This window comes from Tachyglossus aculeatus, chromosome 5 (genome assembly GCF_015852505.1).
Source record: "Tachyglossus aculeatus isolate mTacAcu1 chromosome 5, mTacAcu1.pri, whole genome shotgun sequence".
Lineage (NCBI taxonomy): Eukaryota > Metazoa > Chordata > Mammalia > Monotremata > Tachyglossidae > Tachyglossus > Tachyglossus aculeatus.
This window is the reverse complement of record NC_052070.1, coordinates 34,928,203-34,952,358: the sequence shown is the minus strand read 5'-3', so window position 1 is coordinate 34,952,358 and position 24,156 is coordinate 34,928,203. Positions and strand designations below refer to the sequence as shown.

The 24,156-nt window shown below is 46.5% G+C and overlaps 1 protein-coding gene across 1 annotated transcript in view; it reads left to right on the top strand.

The window, feature by feature from the left end:
• CCDC30 (coiled-coil domain containing 30) overlaps nt 1-24,156 on the top strand; it is a 145,734-nt gene extending 121,578 nt beyond the window's left edge. The window contains exons 21-26 of the mRNA XM_038746187.1: nt 1,883-2,004; nt 8,471-8,612; nt 12,898-13,034; nt 15,991-16,105; nt 22,630-22,700; nt 23,824-24,156. Coding sequence (XP_038602115.1) covers nt 1,883-2,004; nt 8,471-8,612; nt 12,898-13,034; nt 15,991-16,105; nt 22,630-22,700; nt 23,824-24,019 — 783 coding nt within the window. The 3' untranslated portion in view covers nt 24,020-24,156. The remainder of the gene's footprint in view (nt 1-1,882; nt 2,005-8,470; nt 8,613-12,897; nt 13,035-15,990; nt 16,106-22,629; nt 22,701-23,823) is intronic.

Below are 24,156 nucleotides of genomic sequence, written 5' to 3'. Positions count from 1 at the left end.
CATTCATTCATTCATTCAATCGTATTTATTGAGCGCTTACTGTGTGCAGAGCACTGTACTAAACACTTGGGAAGTCCAAGTTGGCAACAGATAGAGACGGTCCCTACCCACCAGCGGGCTCATGGGCTAGAAGGGGGAGACAGAGAACCAAACAAAACATATTAACAGAATAAAATAAATAGAATAAATATGTACAAGTAAAATAAATAGAGTAATAAATACGTACAAACATATATACAGGTGCTGTGGGGAAGGGAGGGAGCCAACAGTGGGCTCACAGTCTAGAAGGGGGAGACAGAGAACCAAACAAAACATATTAACAGAATAAAATAAATGGAATAAATATGTACAAGTAAAATAAATAAATAGAGTAATAAATCTGTACAAACGTATATACATATATAGAGAGATGCTGTGGGGAAGGGAAGGAGCCAACAGTGGGCTCACAGTCTAGAAGGGGGAAACAGAGAACAAAACAAAACATATTAACAGAATAAAATAAATAGAATAAATATGTACAAGTAAAATAAATAGAGTAATAAATCCGTACAAACATATATACAGGTGCTGTGGGGAAGGGAAGGAGCCAACAGTGGGCTCACAGTCTAGAAGGGGGAGACAGACAACAAAACAAAACATATTAACAGAATAAAATAAATAGAATAAATATGTACAAGTAAAATAGAGTGATAAATCCATACAAACATATATACATATATGCAGGTGCTGTGGGGAAGGGAAGGAGCCAACAGCGGGCTCACAGTCTAGAAGGGGGAGACAGAGAACCAAACAAAACATAGTAACAGAATAAAATAAACAGAATAAATATGTACAAGTAAAATAAATAAATAAATAGAGTGATAAATACGTACAAACATGTATACATATATACAGGTGCTGTGGGGAAGGGAAGGAGCCAACAGTGGGCTCACATCATCATCATCATCAATCGTATTTATTGAGTGCTTACTATGTGCAGAGCACTGTACTAAGCGCTTGGGAAGTACAAATTGGCAACATATAGAGACAGTCCCTACCCAACAGTGGGCTCACAGTCTAAAAGGGGGAGACAGAGAACAAAACCAAACATACTAACAAAATAAAATAAATAGAATAGATATGTACAAGTAAAATAAATAAATAAATAAATGGAGTAATAAATATGTACAAATTTACACAATCTAGAAGGGGGAGACAGAGAACAAAACATAACATATTAACAGAATAAAATAAATAGAATAAATATGTACAAGTAAAATAAATAGAGTAATAAATACGTACAAACATATATACATATATACAGCTGCTGTGGGGAAGGGAAGGAGCCAACAGTGGGCTCACAGTCTGGAAGGGGGAGACAGAGAACAAAACAAAACATATTAACAGAATAAAATAAATAGAATAAATATGTACAAGTAAAATAAATAGAGTTATAAATACGAACATATATGCATATATACAGGTGCTGTGGGGAAGGGGAGGAGCCAACATCATCATCATCATCAATCGTATTTATTGAGCGCTTACTGTGTGCAGAGCACTGTACTAAGCGCTTGGGAAGTACAAGTTGGCAACATATAGAGACGGTCCCTACCCAACAGCGGGCTCACAGTCTAGAAGGGGGAGACAGACAACAAAACAAAACATTAACAGAATAAAATAAATAGAATAAATATGTACAAGTAAAATAAATCAATAGAGTAATAAATACAAACATATATACATATATACAGGTGCTGTGGGGAAGGGAAGGAGGTAAGGCCGGGGGGAGGCGGAACCAACGGCCTAGCCCAGGAATGGCAAAGAGTTTGTTCTTATGTTCCAACAGATTAAGGTGTCAGTTTTCCTGATGGTTTGAAGTTGCAAAATCCTTGCCTTTCAGCATCTTCATTGTCAAAGGAACTGTCAGAAACTGTCGGAACAGCTGTCTGCGTTACACCGAGAGCAGGAAACCCAGCGTGAAAAATATAGTGAATTCTTGAATCAATTTGATGCCGACGTGAGGTATTTGGAAAGGCAGCCAGAATCCCTTTGGGGACACCCGGGGCAGTCTCCCCTCTCTCCGGCCCATCTCCTCCCTTTCCCCCACCAAAAGCAGTGAATTCGGACCAGTGTATGTACTCCCTTAATGGGAATAATGATGGTATTTGGTTTGTTTTTTTTTTAATGGCGTTTATTAAGCGCTTACTATGTGCAAAGCACTGTTCTAAGCACTGGGGAGGTTACAAGGCTGTCCCAGGGCGAGCTCACACTCTTCATCCCCATTTTCCAGTTGAGGTAACTGCGGCCCAGAGAAGTGAAGTGACTTCATCATCATCATCAATCGTATTTATTGAGCGGTTACTATGTGCAGAGCACTGTACTAAGCGCTTGGGAAATACAAATTGGCAACATATAGAGACAGTCCCTACCCAACAGTGGGCTCACCGTCTGAAAGGGACTTGCCCAAAGTCACCCAGCTGACAACTGGCAGAGCCGGGATTTGAACCCATGACCTCTGCCTCCAAAGCCCGGGCTCTTTTCCGCTGAGCCATGCTGCTTCCCTTAAACGTTGTTAAACGCCTACTATGTGCTGTTTTATTTTATTTTATTTTGCTAGTATGTTTGGTTTTGTTCTCTGTCTCCCCCTTTTAGACTGTGAGCCCACTGTTGGGTAGGGACTGTCTCTGTATGTTGCCAGCTTGTACTCCCCAAGCGCTTAGTACAGTGCTCTGCACACAGTAAGCGCTCAATAAATACGATTGATGATGACAGTGATGATGCTGTTCTAAGCGCTGAAAAAGCTGTCAAAATTGCCCAGCCCCACCCGACTCCTGTGTGTTCTACCTCCTCCTTCCTTCCTTCATTCATTCAATCGTATTTATTGAGTGCTTACTGTGTGCAGAATCATCATCAATCGTATTTATTGAGCGCTTACTGTGTGCAGAGCACTGTACTAAGCGCTTGGGAAGTACAAATTGGCGACACATAGAGACGGTCCCGACCCAACGGCGGGCTCACAGTCTAGAAGGGGGAGACAGACAGCAAAACAAGACAAATTAACAAAATAAAATGAATCAATACGTACAAATAAAATAAATAGAATAATAAATAGAAATAGAAACATATATACAGGTGCTGTGGGGAGGGGAAGGAGGTAAGGTGGAGGGGATGGGGGTCAACCACTGGCATATAGTGGAGGAGCAGCGTGGCTCAGTGGAAAGAGCCCGGGCTTTGGAGTCAGAGGTCATGGGTTCAAATCCCCGCTCCGCCACTTGTCAGCTGGGTGACTTTGGGCAAGTCACTTCACTTCTCTGGGCCTCAGTTCCCTCATCTGGAAAATGGGGATTAAGCTGTGAGCCCCACATGGGACAACCTGATCACCTTGTAAACTCCCCAGCGCTTAGAACAGTGCTTTGCACATAGTAAGCGCTTAATAAATGCCATTATTATTATATAGTGGGCACGTGGGCTAGTGGAAAAGGCTCAAGCCTTGGACTCGGAGAACCTGGGCTCTAACCCTGGCTGGGCCACTTTCCTGCTGGGTAACCTTGGGCAAGTCACTGTGCCTCTCTGTGCCCCCATTCCCTCGTCTGGAAAATGAGGATCCGATACCCATTTTCCCACCTACTTAGGCTGCCCACAAGGCCGTCTTTTCGGGACTATTTTTAAAATCGTATATATGTATTGAGAGACAGAGAAAGGGAACCCACTTCTAACTGTTCCCCTCCCTGTAGTCCCGTTACCCAAGCTGGAGAAGGTATCTTTCACCTGTATATACGTATATATGTTTGTACATATTTATTACTCTATTTATTTTACTTGTACATATCTATTCTATTTATTTTACTTTGTTAGTATGTTTGGTTTTGTCCTCCGTCTCCCCCTTTAAGACTGTGAGCCCACTGTTGGGTAGGGACCGTCTCTATATGTCGCCAACTTGTACTTCCCAACCGCTTAGTCCAGTGCTCTGCACACAGTAAGCGCTCAATACGATTGATTGATTTAAGAAAAAATCAACAAAAAGAACCACATTTCCCCGGTATGCCTTGATATTCATGACCCATGACATTAGAGAAGCAGCGCGGCTCAGTGGAAAGAGCCCGGGCTTTGGAGTCAGAGGTCATGGGTTCAAATCCCGGCTCCGCCACTTGTCAGCTGGGTGACTTGGGCAAGTCACTTCACTTCTCTGGGCCTCAGTTCCCTCATCTGTCAAATGGGGATTAAGCCTGTGAGCCCCACGCGGGACAACCTGATCACCTTGTAAACTCCCCAGCGCTTAGAACAGTGCTTTGCACATAGTAAGCGCTTAATAAATGCCATTATTATTATTATTATTATTATTATTATTATTATCTCAAGGATTTTTCATCATCATTCCCTCTTTATGTCAGTGTCAGTGTGTTCCCAAGTGCTGACCTGCCCTATGACATTTTAAGTAAAAATAATAATAATAATTATGGTAATTGTTAAACGCTTACTATGTGCCAACCCCTGTTCTAAGTGTGGGGGGGACAGTAAGCGCTCAATAAATACGATTGATTGATTGATTGATTGATTGAAGAAAAAATCAACAAAAGGAACCACATTTCCCCAGTATGCCTTGATATTCATGACCCAAGACATTATCTCAAGGATTTTTCATCGTCATTCCCTCTTTATGTCAGTGTGTTCCCAAGTGCCGACCTGCCCTATGACATTTTAAGTGAAAATAATAATAATAATGATTATGGTAATTGTTAAACGCTTACTATGTGCCAATCCCTGTTCTAAGTGCTGGGGGGATACAAGGTGATCAGGTTGTCCCACATGGGGCTCACAGTCTTCATCCCCATTTGACAGATGAGGGAACTGAGGCCCAGAGAAGTTAAGTGGCCTGCCCAAGGTCACACAGCTGACAAGTGGCGGAGCTGGGATTCGAACCCGTGACCTCTGACTCCCAAGTTCGGGCTCTTTCCACTGAGCCATTCTGCTTCTCTAATAATTATTATGGTACTTGTTAAATGCTTATTGTGTGCCAACCACCGTTCTAAGCGCTGGGGTAGCTAGAAGGTAATCAGGTTGTCCCACGTGGGCTCGCAGTTTTAATCCCCATTTTACAGATGAGGTCACCGAGGCACAGAGAAGTTGTGACTTGCCCAGATAAGTGGCAGATCCGGGATTAGAACCCAGATCCTCTGACTCCCAAGCCCGTGCTTTTGACACAAGGCTGAAGGGCAGGTCAGAATTTGGGTATGTGTGTGTGTGTGTGTACACACACACACACACACACACACACACACACACACACACACACACTTGAGGAAAATCCCCATATGTCCTATAACACACAGACTCACAGACACACACATACACACATATGAAACATTTGAGTAAAATTCCCTATGTGTCCTATAATACACACACATGTACACACACACACCACTTGAGGAAAATCCCCTATGTGTCCTACAATATGCACACACACACACACACACACACACACACACACACACACACACCCCACTTGAGGACAATCTCCTATATGTCCTATAACACAGACACACACACACACACATATGAGACATTTGAGTAAAATTCCCTATGATGTGTCCTATAATATACACACACACACACACACACACACACACACACACACACACACACACACACACACACACACCACTTGAGGAAAATCCCCTATATGTCCTATAACACACACACACACACACACATGTGAAACATTTGAGTGAATTTCCCTGTGTCCTATAATACGCACGCACACACACACACACACACACACACCCACCCCACTTGAGGAAAATCCCCTACCATGTCCTATAACACATACGCACATATGAAACATTTGAGTACAATTCCCTGTGTGTCCTATAATACACGCACACATGTACACACACACACATACACACACCCCACTTGAGGAAAATCCCCTATATGATCTATAACACACAGACACACACACATACACACATATGAAACATTTGAGTAAAATTCCCTGTGTGTCCTATAATACACACACACGTGTGTACACCGCACACACACACACACACACACACACACACACCACTTGAGGAAAGTCCCCTATATGTCCTATAACACCCCCCCCACACACACACACACGAAATACTGGAGTAAAATTTCCTATGTGTCCTATAATACACACACATGTACACACACACACACACCACTTGAGGAAAATCCCCTCTATGTCCTATAACACACACACACGCACACACACGAAACAGTTAAGTGAAATTCCCTGTGTGTCCTATAATACGCACACACTTCTACAAACACACACACACACACACACGCATACACAAAACATTTGAGGAACATCCCATATCTACATTTTCCCTTTTAACTTTTCTGGGTATGTGGCATTCAGGAAGAAGTAGTCACAGTATTTATTAAACACTTCTAGACTGTGAGCCCACTGTTGGGTAGGGACCGTTTCTCTATGTTGCCAACTTGGACTTCCCAAGCGCTTAGTACAGTGCTCTGCACACAGTAAGCGCTCAAAAGACGATTGATTGATTGTGTGTGGAGCACTTGACTAAGCACCGGGAAACTATCCGCAGGTGGGAATTAGACACGGTTTCTATCCCTCGGGGTGGGGGCTCCCGAACTAAAAGTCGAGAGTAGGAGAGGGGACAGGTGATAGACGCCCAAGGAGAGATTTGACAGCACACTAAGCGAACATGAAGACAATAAAAAGAAGAGAAAGGGCGGCAGGGCCAGAGGAGCAATCATTCATTCATCCAGTTCATTCATTCATTCAGTCATTCAATCGTATTTATTGAGCGCTTACTGTGTGCAGAGCACTGGACTGAGCGCTAGAGAAGCAGCGCGGCTCAGTGGAAAGAGCCCGGGCTTTGGAGTCAGAGGTCACGGGTTCGAATCCTGACCACCAATTGTCAGCTGGGTGACTTTGGGCAAGGCACTTCACTTCTCTGGGCCTCAGTTCCCTCATCTGGAAAATGGGGATGAAGACTGTGAGCCCCCCCGTGGGACAACCTGATCACCTTGTAACCTCCCCAGCGCTTTGAACAGCGCTTTGCACAGGGTAAGCGCTTAATAAATGCCATCATTATTATTATTATTATTGGGAAGTCCAAGTTGGCAACATCTAGAGACGGTCCCTGCCCAACAGCGGGCTCACGGTCTAGAAGGGGGAGACGGACAACAGAACCAAACATATTAACAAAATAAAATAAATAGAATAAATATGTACAAATAAAATAGAGTGATAAATAGAGTAATAGTTGTGTTTATTTGTAATTCAGTTGTATTTATGGAGCGCTTACTGTGTGCAGAACACTGTACTAAGTGCTGGGAAAGTAAGGAGCGGACTTCCTGCTCCTCGTGGCTCAGAGCCCACAGTCCCGGTTCCTGTCACCGGCCTCCCACCAGGAAAGGAAGGCCTTAGGTCACCGTAGATGATAATAATAATAACAACATATTATTATTATGTAGATAATAATAATAATGGCATTTATTACACTCTTACTATGTGCAAAGCACTGTTCTAAGCGCCGGGGAGGTTACAAGGTGATCAGGTTGTCCCACGGGGGGCTCACAGTCTTCATCCCCATTTTACAGCTGAGGGAACTGAGGCCCAGAGAAGTGAAGTGACTTGCCCCAAGTCACACAGCTGACAATTGGCGGAGCCGGGATTTGAACCCACGACCTCTGACTCCAAAGCCCGGGCTCTTTCCACTGAGCCATGCTGCTTCTTCTATTCATTCAGTCAGTCATTCAATCGTATTTATTGAGTGCGTACTGTGTGCAGAGCACTGTACTGAGCGCTTGGGAAGTAGAAGTTGGCAACATATAGAGACGGTCCCTACCCAACAGTGGGCTCACCTTGGACAAGCCACTTCACTCATTTGTGCCTCAGTTACCTCATCTGTAGAATGGGGATTAAGACTGTGAGCCCCATATGGGACAGGGACTATGTCCAACCTGTTATCTTGTATCTACCTCAGTGCTTAGAACAGTGCTTGGCACATAGTACGCACTTAACAAGTACTATAATTATTATTACTAGCATTATTATTATTATTATATTCTATATTATACATTATTATTATACATCATTATTACATAGAGGGACCGTCTCTCTATGTTGCCAACTTGGACTTCCCAAGCGCTTAGTCCAGTGCTCTGCACACAGTAAGCGCTCAATAAATACGATTGATTGATTGATTGCTCAGCACACAGTAAACCCTCATTAAATACCATTAATTGATTGAGTGATTGTGATCTTCACAATTAAAACCAGACCTACGGTCACTTTCGACTAGAGTCTGACCTTCCTGGGAGTCCTGCCTCCTGCTACGCGTTTCCTAAGCCCGGGCCAGACTTTTCCAGAGTTTTTCCTTGATTTCCGCGCCCCCCTCCCACCCCGGTATCATTTGACTAGACTGAAACAGTTGTGTTGTATTGTGTGTGTCTGTGTGTGGCGGCGGGGGTGGGTCTATTGTCACAGAAAATATAACGAAAAGCAACTCCACCTAAAAGCCAAGGTGCGCAGAGCCAAGGAGAATTTCGCCCATGAAGTGAGACGAAGAGACGACACGATCAAGCGGCTTGAACACGAAATCGAGATAATGCGGAAACAGCTGGAAAAGGTGAGAATCAATCAATGGTGAGAATCAATCAATCAATCAATCGTATTTATTGAGCGCTTACTGTGTGCAGAGCACTGTACTAAGCGCTGCCCGGATCATTTTTCTACAAACATGTTCATTCCCCGCCTCCCCAGTCCTCAAGAACGTCCAGCGGTTGCCCAGCCACCAAACAGAAACCCTTCACCGTGAATTTTCAAGCACACCGTCATCATCATCATCATCATCAATCGTATTTATTGAGCGCTTACTGTGTGCAGAGCACTGTACTAAGCGCTTGGGAAGTACAAGTTGGCAACATATAGAGACGGTCCCTACCCAACAGTGGGCTCACAGTCTAAAAGGGGGAGACAGAGAACAAAACCAAACATACTAACAAAATAAAATAAATAGAATAGATGTGTTCAATCGTATTAATTGAGCGCTTACTGTGTGCAGAGCACTGTACTAAGCGCTTGGGAAGTACCACTTTATTGCACCGATCTCCCGCTACAGGCCGGCCCACATTCATGGCTCCTCTTTACCCTCTTAGTCGTGGTGCCTCAATCTCATCTGTCCTGCCGCTAACCCCTTTCCCACATCCTCCAGGGTACCTCATTTTGGAAGCATTCATTCAATCGTATTTATTGAGCGCTTACTGTGTGCAGAGCACTGCACTAAGCGCTTGGGAAGTACAAGTTGGGAACATATTCATTCATTCAATCGTATTTATTGAGCGCTTACAGTGTGCAGAGCACTGCACTAAGCTCTTGGGAAGTACAAGTTGGCAACATATTCATTTATTCATTCATTCAATTGTATTTATTGAGCGCTTACTGTGTGCAGAGCACTGTACTAAGCACTTGGGAAGTACAAGTTGGCAACATATTCATTCATTCATTCATTCAATCCCACTGTTGGGTAGGGACTGTCTCTATATGTTGCCAATTTGTACTTCCCAAGCGCTTAGTACAGTGCTCTGCACATAGTAAGCGCTCAATAAATATGATTGATGATTATGATGATGATTCAATTGTATTGATTGAGTGCTTACTGTGTGCAGACCACTGCACTAAGCTCTTGGGAAGTACAAGTTGGCAACATATTCATTCATTCATTCAATCGTATTTATTGAGCGCTTACTGTGTGCAGAGCACTGCACTAAGCGCTTGGGAAGTACAAGTTGGCAACATATTCATTCATTCAATTGTATCTATTGAGTGCTTACTGTGTGCAGAGCACTGCACTAAGCGCTTGGGAAGTACAGGTTGGCAACATATTCATTCATTCATTCAATCGTATTTATTGAGCGCTTACTGTGTGCAGAGCACTGCACTAAGCGCTTGGGAAGTACAAGTTGGCAACATATTCATTCATTCAATCGTATTTATTGAGCGCTTACTGTGTGCAGAGCACTGCACTAAGCGCTTGGAAAGTACAAGTTGGCAACATATAGAGACGGTCCCTACCCAACAACGGGCTCAGGGTCTATAAGGGGGAGAGAGACAACAAAACAAAACAAATTAACAAAATAAAATAAATAGAATAGTAAATATGTACAAGTAAAATAGAGTAATTAATCTGTACTAACATATGTACAGGTGCTGCGGGGAAGGGAAGGAGGTAAGACGGAGGGATGGAGAGGAGGATGAGGGGGAGAGGAAGGAAGGGGCTCAGTCTGGGAAGGCCTCCTGGAGGAGGGGAGCTCTCAGTAGGGCCTTGAAGGGAGGAAGAGAGCGAGCTTGGCGGAGGGGCAGAGGGATTGGGGGCATTCCAGGCCCGGGGGAGGACGTGGGCCAGGGGTCGATGGCGGGACGGGCGAGAGCGAGGTACGGTGAGGAGATTAGCGGTGGAGGAGCGGAGGGTGCGGGCTGGGCTGGAGAAGGACAGAAGGCAGGTGAGGTAGGAGGGGGCGAGGGGATGGATGGACAGCCTGGAAGCCCAGGGTGAGGAGTTTCTGCCCGATGTGCAGATTGATTGGTAGCCACTGGAGATTTTTGAGGAGGGGAGTAACATGCCCAGGGCATTTCTGCACAGTGATGATCCGGGCAGCGGCGTGAAGTATAGATTGAAGTGGGGAGAGACAGGAGGATGGGAGATCAGAGAGGAGGCTGATGCAGTAATCAGCATGGCCTAGTGGCTAGAGCTCGGGTCTGGGTGTCAGAAGGGCCTGAATTCTAATCCTGGCTCTGCCACTTGTCTGCTTGGTGACCTTGGGCCAGTCACTTCCCTTCTCTGGGTCTCAGTTACCTCATCTGGAAACTAGGGATTGCGTCTGTGACCCCATGTGGGACAAGGTGGTGTGTCAACCTCCCCCTTCTAGACTGTGAGCCCACTGTTGGGTAGGGACCGTCTCTATATGTTGCCAACTTGTACTTCCCAAGTGCTTAGTACAGTGCTCTGCACACAGTAAGCGCTCAATAAATACGATTGAATGAATGAATGAACCCCATTTGCTTGAACCCAGCACTTATTACAGTGCCTGGCGCCCAAGTAAGAGAAGCAGCGTGGCTCAGTGGAACGAGCCCGGGCTTTGGAGTCAGAGGTCATGGGTTCAAATCCCAGCTCCGCCAATTGTCAGCTGTGTGACTTTGGGCAAGTCACTTAACTTCTCTGGGCCTCAGTTACCTCATCTGTAAAATGGGGATGAAGACTGTGAGCCCCCCGTGGGACAACCTGATCACCTTGTAACCTCCCCAGTGCTTAGAACAGTGCTTTGCACATAGTAAGCGCTTAATAAATGCCATCATTAGTAAGCGCTTAACAGATACCACAGTTACTATCCTCTCTCTGTCCTGGAATACCCTCTCCCTACCTTCAAAGCCATTATGGTTGTACGATAAGCCACGATAAAGTGCGATAAGGCCACGAGAAGCAGTGTGGCTCAGTGGAAAGAGCCCAGGCTTTGGAGTCAGAGGTCATGGGTTCAAATCCCAGCTCCGTCAACTGTCAGCTGTATGACTTTGGGCAAGTCACTTCACTTCTCTGGGCCTCAGTTCCCTCATCTGTAAAATGGAGATTAAGGCTGTGAGCCCTCGGTGGGACAACCTGATCACCTTGTAACCTCCCCAGAGCTTAGAACAGTGCTTTGCACATAATAAGCACTTAACAAATACCATCATCATTATTATTATGATTTTAGACTGTGAGCCCACTATTGGGTAGGGACTGTCTCTATATGTTGCCAAATTGTACTTCCCAAGCGCTTAGTACAGTGCTCTGCACACAGTAAGCGCTCAATAAATACGATTGATGATGATGATGATGATATTATCATTGTATCTCCTCCAAGAGAACTTCCCCAAATCAGCCGTCTTTTTTCCTGACTCCCTCTCGCTTCTGTGCCATCTAGGCACTTGGATCTGTACCCCCGAAACACCTGATATTCAGTCTCACAGCACATATGTGCACGTCTATAATTTATTTATTAATTAATTTAATTTTCACGGTATTTGTTCGTTGCTATTATGTGCCGGGCACTGTACTAAATATTATTTTACATCGTGGTACACGTTAAGGGCTTATTATACGCCTGGCACTGTTCTAAGTGCTGGGGTAGATACAAGTAAATCAGTTCGGACACAGTCCCTGGCCCACATGGGGCTCACACTCTTATCCCCATTTTGCATATGAGGTAGTTGAGGCACAGCGAGGTGACTTGCCCGAGGTCACACATCAGGCGTGTGACGGAGCCGGGATTCGAACCCAGGTCCTTTCGGCTACCAGGCCCGGGCTCTATCCACTAGGCCACACTGCTTTTCTTCTTCTATTTATATTAAGGTCTGCCTCCGGCTTCCAGATGGCAAACTTGTTGTGGGCAGGGAACATTTCAACAAACTCGGATTGTAGTCTCCCAAGGGCAAGGTACAATAAATACCGCTGGCGGATTGACCGATTCGTCGGGCGAATCGGTATAAATTAATATTTTGAGAGTACGCAGGTCGGATGAGTGTGGCTTCGGATGGAGAGGGTGACGTTGTTCCCTGTGATGAAAAAGTAAGGAAAGAGGGAAGGTGAGAAGTTCCAGATGCATCGAGCTCTTGGGAAAGGTCTGTTGTTATGGAACGCGCATCTGTTTCACTCCCAGAAATCCCGTTAGCTTCCTAGAAAGGAAAATATTGCTACTCTTGTCTGGTTCCATGGATTCTGATTTTTTTTCCCTTTGCCGTCAAAGGGCTGGGGCTGCGCAACCCGTTGAGAGACGGCCCAAGTGGGACCTCAAGATCTCAAGGAACCGTGGCTTGCGAGCGTCCCTCGGCCCTTTTAGGTGGTGAAATGTTGGCTAACCCAGGGGCTTTCTCCTCCCCAGGGAGAGGAATTTCACTCCCAAATCATCGCCAAGAATGAGACCCTACTCCGGGAAAACTGGAAACTCTCAGAAGAGCTCAGCGTTCAGGAAGAAGTCGCAAAAGACAGCAAATTGATAATAACGTCTATCCAAAACAGGTGAGGGTAACTTTCATCTCTGAGTAGAAGAAAGATGTCTGAATTGCCTGCTTTTGTAATATTTGCTGTCAGGCTTCACTTAGAGAAGCGGCGTGGCTCAGTGGAAACAGCTCGGGCTTTGGAGTCGGAGGTCATGGGTTAAAATCCTGGCTCCGCCAGTTGCCAGCTGTGTGACTTCGGGCAAGTCACTTCACTTCTCTGGGCCTCAGTTCCCTCATCTGTAAAATAGGGATTAAGACCGTGAGCCCCCCGTGGGACAACCTGATCGCCTTGTAACCTCCCCAGCGCTTAGAACAGTGCTTTGCACGTAGTAAGCGCTTAATAAAGGCCATCATTATCATTACCTTCTAGACTGTGAGCTTGTTGTTGGATAGGGACCGTTCTCTATCTGTTGCCAACTTGTACTTCCCAAGCGCTTAGTACAGAGCTCTGCACACAGTAAGCGCTCAATAAATACGATTGAATGAATGAATCTTCGTGAGTTATTTCTCATTGACCCTCTCAGGGCGCATACAGCGTTTCCTAACACTGACTTAGCTTTTACGGCGTTTTAATGTTATGACTTTCCCTAGCTAATCGGGAAAGGTAAGAAGCCAGTTCTCCAGTCAGTCGATCGTAATCAGTCAGTCTCTGCCCACAGGAAGCGCTCAGTAAATACAATTGAATGAATGAACTTATTGAGCGCTTACTGCAGGCAGAGCATTCATTCATTCATTCAGTTGTATTTATTGAGCGCTTACTGTGTGCAGAGCACTGGACTCAGCGCTTGTCCCCCTTGTCCCCCTCTCCATCCCCCCCATCTTACCTCCTTCCCTTCCCCACAGCAACTGTATATATGTAGATATGTTTGTATATATTTTTTGCTCTATTTATTTATTTATTTATTTATTTTATTTGTACATATCTATTATATTTATTTTATTTTGTTAGTATGTTTGGTTTTGTTCTCTGTCTCCCCCTTTTAGACCGTGAGCCCACTGTTGGGTAGGGACTGTCTCTATATGTTGCCAATTTGTACTTCCCAAGCGCTTAGTACAGTGCTCTGCACATAGTAAGCGCTCAATAAATACGATTGATGATGATGATGATGATGATGTTCAGCTTGGCCCCCCGGCCGAGGGGCAGAGCTCCTGCATGAGACGCCCATCACTCTGAGTGTTAGCGTCCTGCCAGTGGCTCCGCCAATTGCTTGCTGTAGGACCTTGGGCAAGTCACTTCACTTCTCTGTGCCGCAGTTTTCTCCGCCGTAAAATGGGGATTCAATTCCTGTTCTCCCTTCTACTTAGAATGTGAGCCCCATGTGGGACAGGAACTGTGGCCGACCCGATTAGCTTTTATCTTCCCCAGCGCTAAGAACAGCGCTTGACGCGCAGTAAGCGTTTAACAAACACCGTAATCATAAACATAATAGTGATCGTAATATTAATAATATCAATCAATTAATATTGATAATAATATTATTAATATAATATTATTGATATAATAATAATTATATAATTTAATTTAATGTAATAATATTAATTGATTAATATCAATTAATATTGATCGTTATTTGTTAATGATGTGCATCTTTGTTAATGATGTGCATCTAGTTTTACTTCTATTTATTCTGATGACTTGACACCTGTCCACATGTTTTGTGTTGTTGTCCGTCTCCCCCTTCTAGACTGTGAGCCCGTTGGTGGGTAGGGACCGTCTCTATAGGTTGCCAACTTGTACTTCCCAAGCGCTTAGTCCAGTGCTCTGCACACAGTAAGCGCTCAATAAATACGATTGAATGAATGAATGAATGAATGAATGAATAATGGAAAGGCACTCCCTTTGCCCTTGGGGAGATGAACCTGAGACTGGACAAGGCCGGTTACGTCAGGAGGATCCCAAAGATCGCCAGTGTCATGGTAACAGATGTCATATATAGCCTAATCAGACTGCGAGCCCCGTGTGGAACAGGGACTGCGTTCAATCTGATCGACCGGAACCTACCCCGGCGCTTAGAACAGTGCTTGACACGTAGTATGCGCTTAACATCACCATCAATCGTATTTATTGAGCGCTTACTATGTGCAGAGCACTGTACTAAGCGCTTGGGAAGTACAAATTGGCAACATCTAGAGACAGTCCCTACCCAACAGTGGGCTCACAGTCTAAAAGGGGGAGACAGAGAACAAAACCAAACATACTAACAAAATAAAATAAATAGGATAGATATGTACAAGCAAAATAAATAAATAAATAGAGTAATAAATATGTACAAACATATATACATATATACAGGTGCTGTGGGGAAGGGGCTCAGTGTGGGAAGGCCTCCTGGAGGAGGTGAGCTCTCAGCAGGGCCTTGAAGGGAGGAAGAGAGCTAGCTTGGCAGAGAAGCAGCATGGCTCAGAGAAGCAGCGTGGCTCAGTGGGAAGAGTACGGGATTTGGTGTCAGAGGTCATGGGTTCAAATCCCAGCTCTGCCAGTTGTCAGCTGTGTGACTTTGGGCAAGTCACTTCACTTCTCTGGGCCTCAGTTCCCTCATCTGTAAAATGAGGATTAAGACTGTGAGCCCCCCGTGGGACAACCTGATCACCTTGTAATCTCCCCAGTGCTTAGAACAGTGCTTTGCACATAGTAAGTGCTTAATAAATGCCATTATTATTATTATTATTATTATGGGCAGAGGGAGGGCATTCCGGGCCCGGGGGAGGACGTGGGCCGGGAGTCGATGGCGGGACAGGCGAGAACGAGGCCTAACGGTGAGGAGATTAGCGGCGGCCGAGGAGCGGAGGGTGCGGGCTGCGCTGGAGAAGGAGAGAAGGGAGGGGAGTTAGGAGGGGGCGAGGGGATGGACAGCCTTGAAGCCCAGGGTTAACAAATACCAATCAAGTAGCAGTCAAGTAACGGGAGGAGGTAGGGCTCAAAAGACCGTGTCTGTAACAGCTTTAACTGCGGCCTTGGTTTGTACTGCCACTAGAGTCTTGTTCCTGGACGAAGAGAACAAGCGACTGCACGACGTCACCCTCCGGCTCAGCCAGCAGGTCAGCCTCCTGGAACGCGTTTTAAGGAACATCCATTCTTCCAGCGTGGAGGTAAGAAAGGCAGTGACCCTGCACGCCTCTCCAGCCTTGAGCCCGCCGTCTTCTCTTCATTCCTTGCAACGGTCCTGCCTCCGGCGGGATCATCCCCACGCCCCACCTCACCGTAAGGGAACACTGGGGTCTGGTGACCGCCGAGGTCCAAACTCCTACTGAGCGAAAAATGCCTTCGTCTTCGCCCCTGGAGAAAGGCTCTGGATTCCTCTCTGGTGACCGTCACCTCAGCAGAAGCCTACTTAGGGACTTAAGATGGTGTCAGTTGAGGTAGCCAAGCACACCTGTTCCCCCTTCCAACATTTAGCCGTCCGTCAGTCAGTCAGTGGTATTTATGGAGCACATACTGAGTGCTACCAAACACTTGGGAGAGTACAACACAGAAGTTAGCTTTAGGGTTTGGACACCCTGCAGGTGTTGGCTTAGATGACTTCAGTGAGGAATGAGCCTCTTTTAGACTGTAAGCCCACTGTTGGGTAGGGACCGTCTCTATATGTTGCCAACTTGTACTTCCCAAGCGCTTAGTACAGTGCTCTGCACACAGTAAGCGCTCAATAAATACGATTGATGATGATGATAATGATGATGAGCCACTTTTACGCATTTCCGAGGCCTACCCTCTTGCCTAGCCTGTTTTGGGCTCCACGCTGGGATCCGTGATTCAGTTTACAAAGCCCGTGCACCTGGGTCTGCGGCCTTTGGATATTTGATATTCTCCCCGCCCCAAGCCTCACAGCACTTAGGTACCTGTCTTTAAATTATATATTATAAATGATTTGTTCGTATTATCAGCTGTCTCCTCCTCTAGACTGTCAGGTCGTTATGGGCAGGGGACGTGTCTGCTAAAGCTATTCTATTGTACTCTCCCAACCGCTTAGTACAGTGCTCTGTGGATACTAAATGCTCGATAAAGGCCACTGATTGATCGATTGATTGATTGAAAGGGGACGATGATGCTGACTTCTGGAGCGTAACCGGTTTGGAGCGATTCTACCGTTAGAAGAATAATCCAAAAAGCCAGTTTGCCCTGAGTATTCTGTCAACAGGTTCAAGACTAAGATAAAGGTCTATGACGCAGTCACCTTGTCACGCTTTCTAAATGACTGTGAGATTTTGTGATCCTCCAAGGTTGGTCAGATATGGCTTATAGAGGAGTTTCCTCAGCATTACATTCTGGCCACATCAGTAAGCGCTTAACAAATTACCATCGTTATTCTATTATTATTATCAGTGTTACAAGGCAGGATGGGGACAGATCCCCCCCTGGCCTCAGTGAAGAAGATTTTCTGCGTTGACATCCACCTCCCTGCATCCCCCCTTCACCGGTCATTTGTAAGTCTTGGGAAGCCACGGGAGCTTAGCTGCTTCTGTTTGCCCAGCTGAATTGAGGTGACCTCAAGCAAGGCAACCTCAGGCCGAGTGGATGAAAGAAACGCTGTCGGGGCAGGGAAAAAAAACAATTTCTCACAGTCTGACATAGCTCGGGATCAGTGGAAAGTAAAAACTGTAGGAAGACCAGCTTGGGAGTAGTAACAAGGGTAATAACATTTATGGGGGGCCAACTTGTGAGCCCGCTGTTGGATAGGGACCGTCTCTATATGTTGCCAACATGTACTTCCCAAGCGCTTAGCCCAGTGCTCTGCACACAGGAAGCGCTCAGTAAATACGACTGAATGAATGAACTGGATGCAGTGCGCTGTGCTGAGCCCTGGGTGAGCTGCTGGATTTCAGACAAAGCACCCGGCCGTGGGCTAGAGCGCTCAGGGTTGCCACCGCGGCCCAGAACTGAGCAGAAAGCTGCCCTCGGAATGGCCATTCCCTCATTCATTTATTCAGTAGCATTTATTGAGCGCTTACTGTGCACAGAGCACTGTACACGTGGCCACTCGGTGACAGAGACTGAAGAGGTCTCTCATATGGGCAGCGTGGCTTGGAGAAGCAGCGTGGCCATGAGAAGCAGCGTGGCTCAGTGGAAAGAGCCCGGGCTTTGGAGTCAGAGGCCATGGGTTCAAATCCCGGCTCCGCCAGCTGTCAGCTGGTTGACTTCGGGCAAGTCACCTCACTTCTCTGGGCCTCAGTTACCTCATCTGTAGAATGGGGATTAAAACTGTGAGCCCCCCCAACGGTGGGACAACCTGATGACCTTGCAACCTCTCCAGCGCTTCGAACAGTGCTTTGCACATAGTAAGCGCTTAACAAATACCATCATTATTATTATTATTAACAGCTCCCGTTTCCAAGCGGAAGGAAAGGACTACCCTCCTTCGCGAACCTCTTCATCCCCAGTTCTACCAGTTCTCCCCCAGTTCCACGCACACCATGCCTTTCTACCTCCAGGCCCCAGTCAGCTGTGGATGGAGAGTCCGGGAAAGGCCTTAAAACAGCCATTTGTCACTTTGCTTCTCGGCCGGTGGCTACCCCAGCCATCTAGGGCAGGTGGTTTTCTCGTCTTTGGAAAAAGAACTCCTTGAATAGGCTTCCCCCTGTTCCGACATTCAACCCTCACAGAAGTTATGTTAAGCCAAACTCTCCCGCTGCGATTCAGGTCTGCTTCTTCTTGGGCTGTCTTGGGAGGACCGAGAGAATAGGCGGTCAAGGCCGTCCTCAGAAAAATCCCTTCGGAGTCTTGGAAACAATATAATTCAGCATCTCTTGGTCTCGTCTTCTTCAACTCAACAACCTCAGTTCCCCGAATATTCTTTTCCATCCCCTGAAATCATTTTGGGTGTTGCGGGAGAAAGGGAGTCTTGATCCCTGAGGGCTGGGCTGGAGTGTAGCACCGCGGGGTCGGAGTGGGTAAGAGACGATGGCTAGAGCGCTCAGGGTTGCCACCGCGGCCCAGAACTGAGCAGAAAGCTGCCCTCGGAATGGCCATTCCCTCATTCATTTGTTCAGTCGCGTTTATTGAGCGCTTACTGTGCACAGAGCACTGTACTAAACGCTTGGGAGAGTTCGGTACAACGATAAACAGACACATTCCCTGCCCACAACGAGCCGCATCTGACTCCGACGGAACAGTCGTCGTCCCCCCAGCCCCGCCACTGCCATCCACAATGACACGGCCCCCTCGGGAACCGTCCCGTTCTTCCGAGCAGTTTGGCCCCCTGAGGAGAATTCCATTTTCAACTTGTACTTCCCAAGCGCTTAGTACAGTGCTCTGCACACAGTAAGCGCTCAATAAATACAATTGATGATGATGATTTTCGTCCTCGATGTTCTTGTGAGGTAGGAATTGGGCCGCGATCGGTCCCGTCTTACACGTGAGTACAGTCAAGCTCCTGGAGGAAAAGTGGCTCGCTGAAGTCCACGAAGGAAATGGTTGGCGGGGCTGCGCCGATCCCACTCTGATCCCCCGTAGCAAGTCCTGGATCTTCCTGAGGAAGGGAATAAAGAAAGTAGTTTAAGGTCTCCCAGGGACAGAGCGCCATCAGGGGCATCAGCCTCAGCTCTTTGAGCTTTTGGATGGTGGAAAACAATCAATGGTATTCATTCATTCATTCATTCATTCATTCATTCAATCATATTTATTGAGCGCTTTGGCGTTTATTGAGCGCTTACTGTGTGCAGAGCATTGTGCTAAGCCCTTGGGAGAATATGATAGAAGAGGAAGTAGCGTGGCTTAGTGGGTAGGACACGGGCTTGTGAATAAGAAGGACCTCCCCCACACCCCCTCTCCATCCCCCCCACCTTTCCTCCTTCCCCTCCCCACAGTACCTGTATATATGTATATATGTTTGTACAGATTTATTACTCTATTTTTTATTTGTACATATTTATTCTATTTATTTTATTTGGTTTATATGTTTTGTTTTGTTGTCTGTCTCCCCCTTCTCGACTCCGAGCCTGTTGTTGGGAAGGGGCCATCTCTAGATAAATAATAAATAAATAAATAATGATGGCATTTATTAAGCGCTTCCTATGTGACTTGCCCAAAGTCCCACAGTTGACAATTGGCCGAGCGGGGATTTGAACCCATGACCTCTGACTCCAACGCCCGGGCTCATTTCCACTGAGCCACGCTACTTCTCCGACTTGATGTTGCTGACTTGTACTTCCCAAGCATTTAGTACAGTGCACTGCGCACAGTAAGTGCTCAATAAATACGATTAAACAAATGAATGAAAAAACTAACGGAAGTGGACGAAAGGAGGCTACATGGGGTTTCCCCACTGCCCTGTTCCTGAGGCAATCTGGAGCGCAAGCCATTACCCCTCCAGGGAGGGAGAGAACTGTCTCGGGTTAGGGGTGCAGCTGCTTTAATCCATCAATCAATCGTATTTATTGAGCGCTTACTGTGTGCAGAGCACTGTACTAAGCGCTTGGGAAGTCTAAGTTGGCAACATATAGAGACAGTCCCTACCCAACAGTGGGCTCACAGTCTAAAAGGGGGAGACAGAGAACAAAACCAAACATACTAACAAAATAAAATAAATAGAATGGATATGTACAAGTAAAATAAATAAATAAATAAATAAAAAATAAATAAATAAATAAATAAATAAATAGAGTAATAAATATGTACAATCATATCTACATATATACAGGTGCTGTGGGGAAGGGAAGGAGGTAAGATGGGGGGGATGGAGAGGGGGACGAGGGGAAGAGGAAGGAAGGGGCTCAGTCTGGGAAGGCCTCCAGGCTTTAGGATCCCTGACCTTAAGGAGGACCTCTGTTAACATTTCTCCCCCCGCAAGAGGGGCCACTGTGAGCCCACTGTTGGGTAGGGACCGTCTCTATATGTTGCCAACTTGTACTTCCCAAGCGCTTAGTACAGTGCTCTGCACACAGTAAGCGCTCAATAAATATGGTGGATTGATTGCTTGATTGACTCCGAATTCAGACCCATCATCATCATCAATCGATGATGATTGATGATTGACCCACCGCCAACTTGCTCCCCTGGGGGTCCTAGAAACATTCATTCATTCATTCAATCGTATTTATTGAGTGCTTACTGTGTGCAGAGCACTGGACTAAGTGCTTGGGAAGTACAAATTGGCAACCTATAGAGACGGTCCCTACCCAACAGCGGGTTCACGGTCTAGAAGGGGGAGACAGAGAACAAAACAAAACATATTAACAAAATAAAATAAATAGAATAAATACGTGCAAGTAAAATAGAGTAATAAATATGTATAAACATAGATACATAAATATAGGTGCTGTGGGGAGGGGAAGGAGGTAAGGTGGGGGGATGGGGGGAGCTTATTGAGCGCTTAGTGTGTGCAGAGCCCTGTACTAAGAGCTTGGGAAGTACAAGTCAGCAACATCTAGAGACAGTCCCTACCCAACAACGGGCTCACAGTCTAGAAGGGGGAGACAGACAACAAAACAAAACATAGTAACAAAATAAAATAAATAGAATAAATATGTGCAAGTAAAATAGAGTAATAAATAGGTACAAACATAGATACATATATATAGGTGCTGTGGGGAGGGGAAGGAGGTAAGGTGGGGGGGTGGGGGGGAGCTTATTGAGCGGTTAGTGTGTGCAGAGCCCTGTACTAAGTGCTTGGGAAGTACAAGTCGGCAACACATAGAGACGGTCCCTACCCAACAACGGGCTCACAGTCTAGAAGGGGGAGACAGACAACAAAACCAAACATATTAACAAAATAAAATAAATAGAATAAATATGTGCAAGTAAAATAGAGTAATAAATCTGTACAAACATATATACATATATATAGGTGCTGTGGGGAGGGGAAGGAGGTAAGGCGGGGGGATGTGGGGGAGCTTATTGAACGCTTAGTGTGTGCAGAGCCCTGTACTAAGTGCTTGAGAAGTACAAGACGGCAACATCTAGAGATGGTCCCGAACCAACAGCGGGCTCACAGTCTAGAAGGGGGAGACAGACAACAAAACAAAACATATTAACAAAATAAAATAAATAGAATAAATATGTGCAAGTAAAATAGAGTAATAAATCTGTACAAACATATATACATATATATAGGTGCTGTGGGGAGGGGAAGGAGGTAAGTTGAGGGGTGGGGGGAAGCTTATTGAGCGCTTAGTGTGTGCAGAGCCCTGTTCTAAGTGCTTGAGAAGTCCAAGTTGGCTACATAGAGAGACGGTCCCTACCCAACAGCGGGCTCACAGGCTAGAACGGGGAGACAGACAACAAAACCAAACATGGAGACAGGTGTCCGGTCATCAGAATGAAACATCCATACATTCATTCATTCATTCAGTCGTATTTATTGCGTGCTTACTGTGTGCAGAGCACTGTACTAAGCGCTTGGGAAGAACAAACGGGCAACATCTAGAGACGGTCCCTACCCAACAGCGGGCTCACAGTCTAGAAGAGGGAGACAGACAGCAAAACAAAACATGGAGACAGGTGTCCAGTCGTCAGAACGAAACATCCATCCAAGTCCTCGGGTCCGCCCCCGCCCCCTCCACTCCGAGAAATTGTCCCAGGCCGGAGTTTCCCAGCGATGGGCGAAACCGGAGGACGGGGACAGGAGCCCCAAGCGAAGCGCTCTTCATCTTGCTGATCTCACTGCATTCTGTCTTCCCAGGAGATAACTCTGAGTGTGTCCTCTGGCTGCCAGCTGTTCAGTAAGAATTTGCCTCTTCCTCCAGTTTCCAGGTTAGTAGAGTGGCGAGGGAGCCCAAGCTGACAGGGTGGAAAAATGGTGGCGTCCATATCAGGGTCCTGGCAGGCAGGATTCTTGGATTTCCACAATCTCCCGCCCTTCGGGTGCGGAACCGACGCCGGGTCCCGACACGCGGCGGAGAGAATCAGCGGACGCGAGTCTTGAGCTTGGCTTCCTGCGGAACTGACGACCCCAGAGAACTCCAGCTGATCTCCAAAATTTTCCAGAGCTAAAACGTGGAAAATGTCCTTCGTTTTCCGACCGTCCGGATTTGTCCAACGCCGCGTTGCGGTCGGCGGCGGATCTCGTAGCCTTAAGCCCTTTAGGCAAACCGCCAGGCCGTCTGCATTCCCAAGGAAGGACAAGAGTGCTCGTTGCGGGCAGGGAGCGTGTCTACCGACTGTGTTATATTGTCCCAAGCGCTTAGGACGGTGTTCTGCACATAGTAAGCGCTCGATAAATACGATTGATTGGTCTGTTTTGCTCACTGGGGCTCTTCTGTATAAAAGAGCTGTTGACTTTTCAGCCTCTGTTGCTCTAATTTGATTTTATGGTATTGATGAAGCGCTTACTATGTGTCAAGCGCAGTTCTGAGCAAGGGGAGAGACAAGGTCGGGCACAGTCCCCGTCCCACATGGGGCTCGCGGTCCGAGAAGGAGGGAGGAACAGGTATCGAAGTCCCATTTTGCCGTTGAGGAAATTGAGGCACAGAGAGGTCACGGGATCGGCCCAAGGTCACACCGCGGGCAAGTGGCGCAATCAATCAATCAGTCGTATTTATTGAGCGCTTACTGTGTGCAGAGCACTGTACTAAGCGCTTGGGAAGTACAAGTTAGAAGGGGGAGTCAGGATAAGAAGCCACCTTTAATCCCAGGCCTAAGCTTTATCCATTGGACCACACTGCTTCTCATGGTCGATCCGCTTCTCATTCTGGGCCTGTCCCCAGTGAGGACCGGAGTATCATCCAAGAAGGACTCTCGAGAGGAGAGTCCAGTGCTTTGCACATAGTCAGCGCTTAATAAATGCCATTAAAAAAAAAAAAAAGGAAAGTTTGAACCGTGCTGGTCTAGAGAAAAATGCTCTCTCGCTAAGAACGTCTTTCCTGTTCTCTTGCAGTTTTTCAGCACCAGGTTTGATAGAACCCATTAAGGGCCTTAAAGCGATTGAAGAACCCAGGTCGGAAGGACCGACGGGAAGCTCGAAGACTTCTCTGTCCGCCTTGGAATCCCCACATTCCGAGGCGGCTTACCTGAACGTGGCTTCCCCGGAAGGCCGGCCGATAATCCGGGAGAAGGGAAAAGGAGTGGCGTAGCTCCTTCGCCGCTCACGTCCGACAGCGGCTCGTACGGAGCCTTCGGCCCCGGGCTCAAGACGGAGATGATCACAGGACTCCTCCGGGCCCCACGGGGATTTTTAGAAACAGATCAGTTCATTAAATAATTCCGCTAA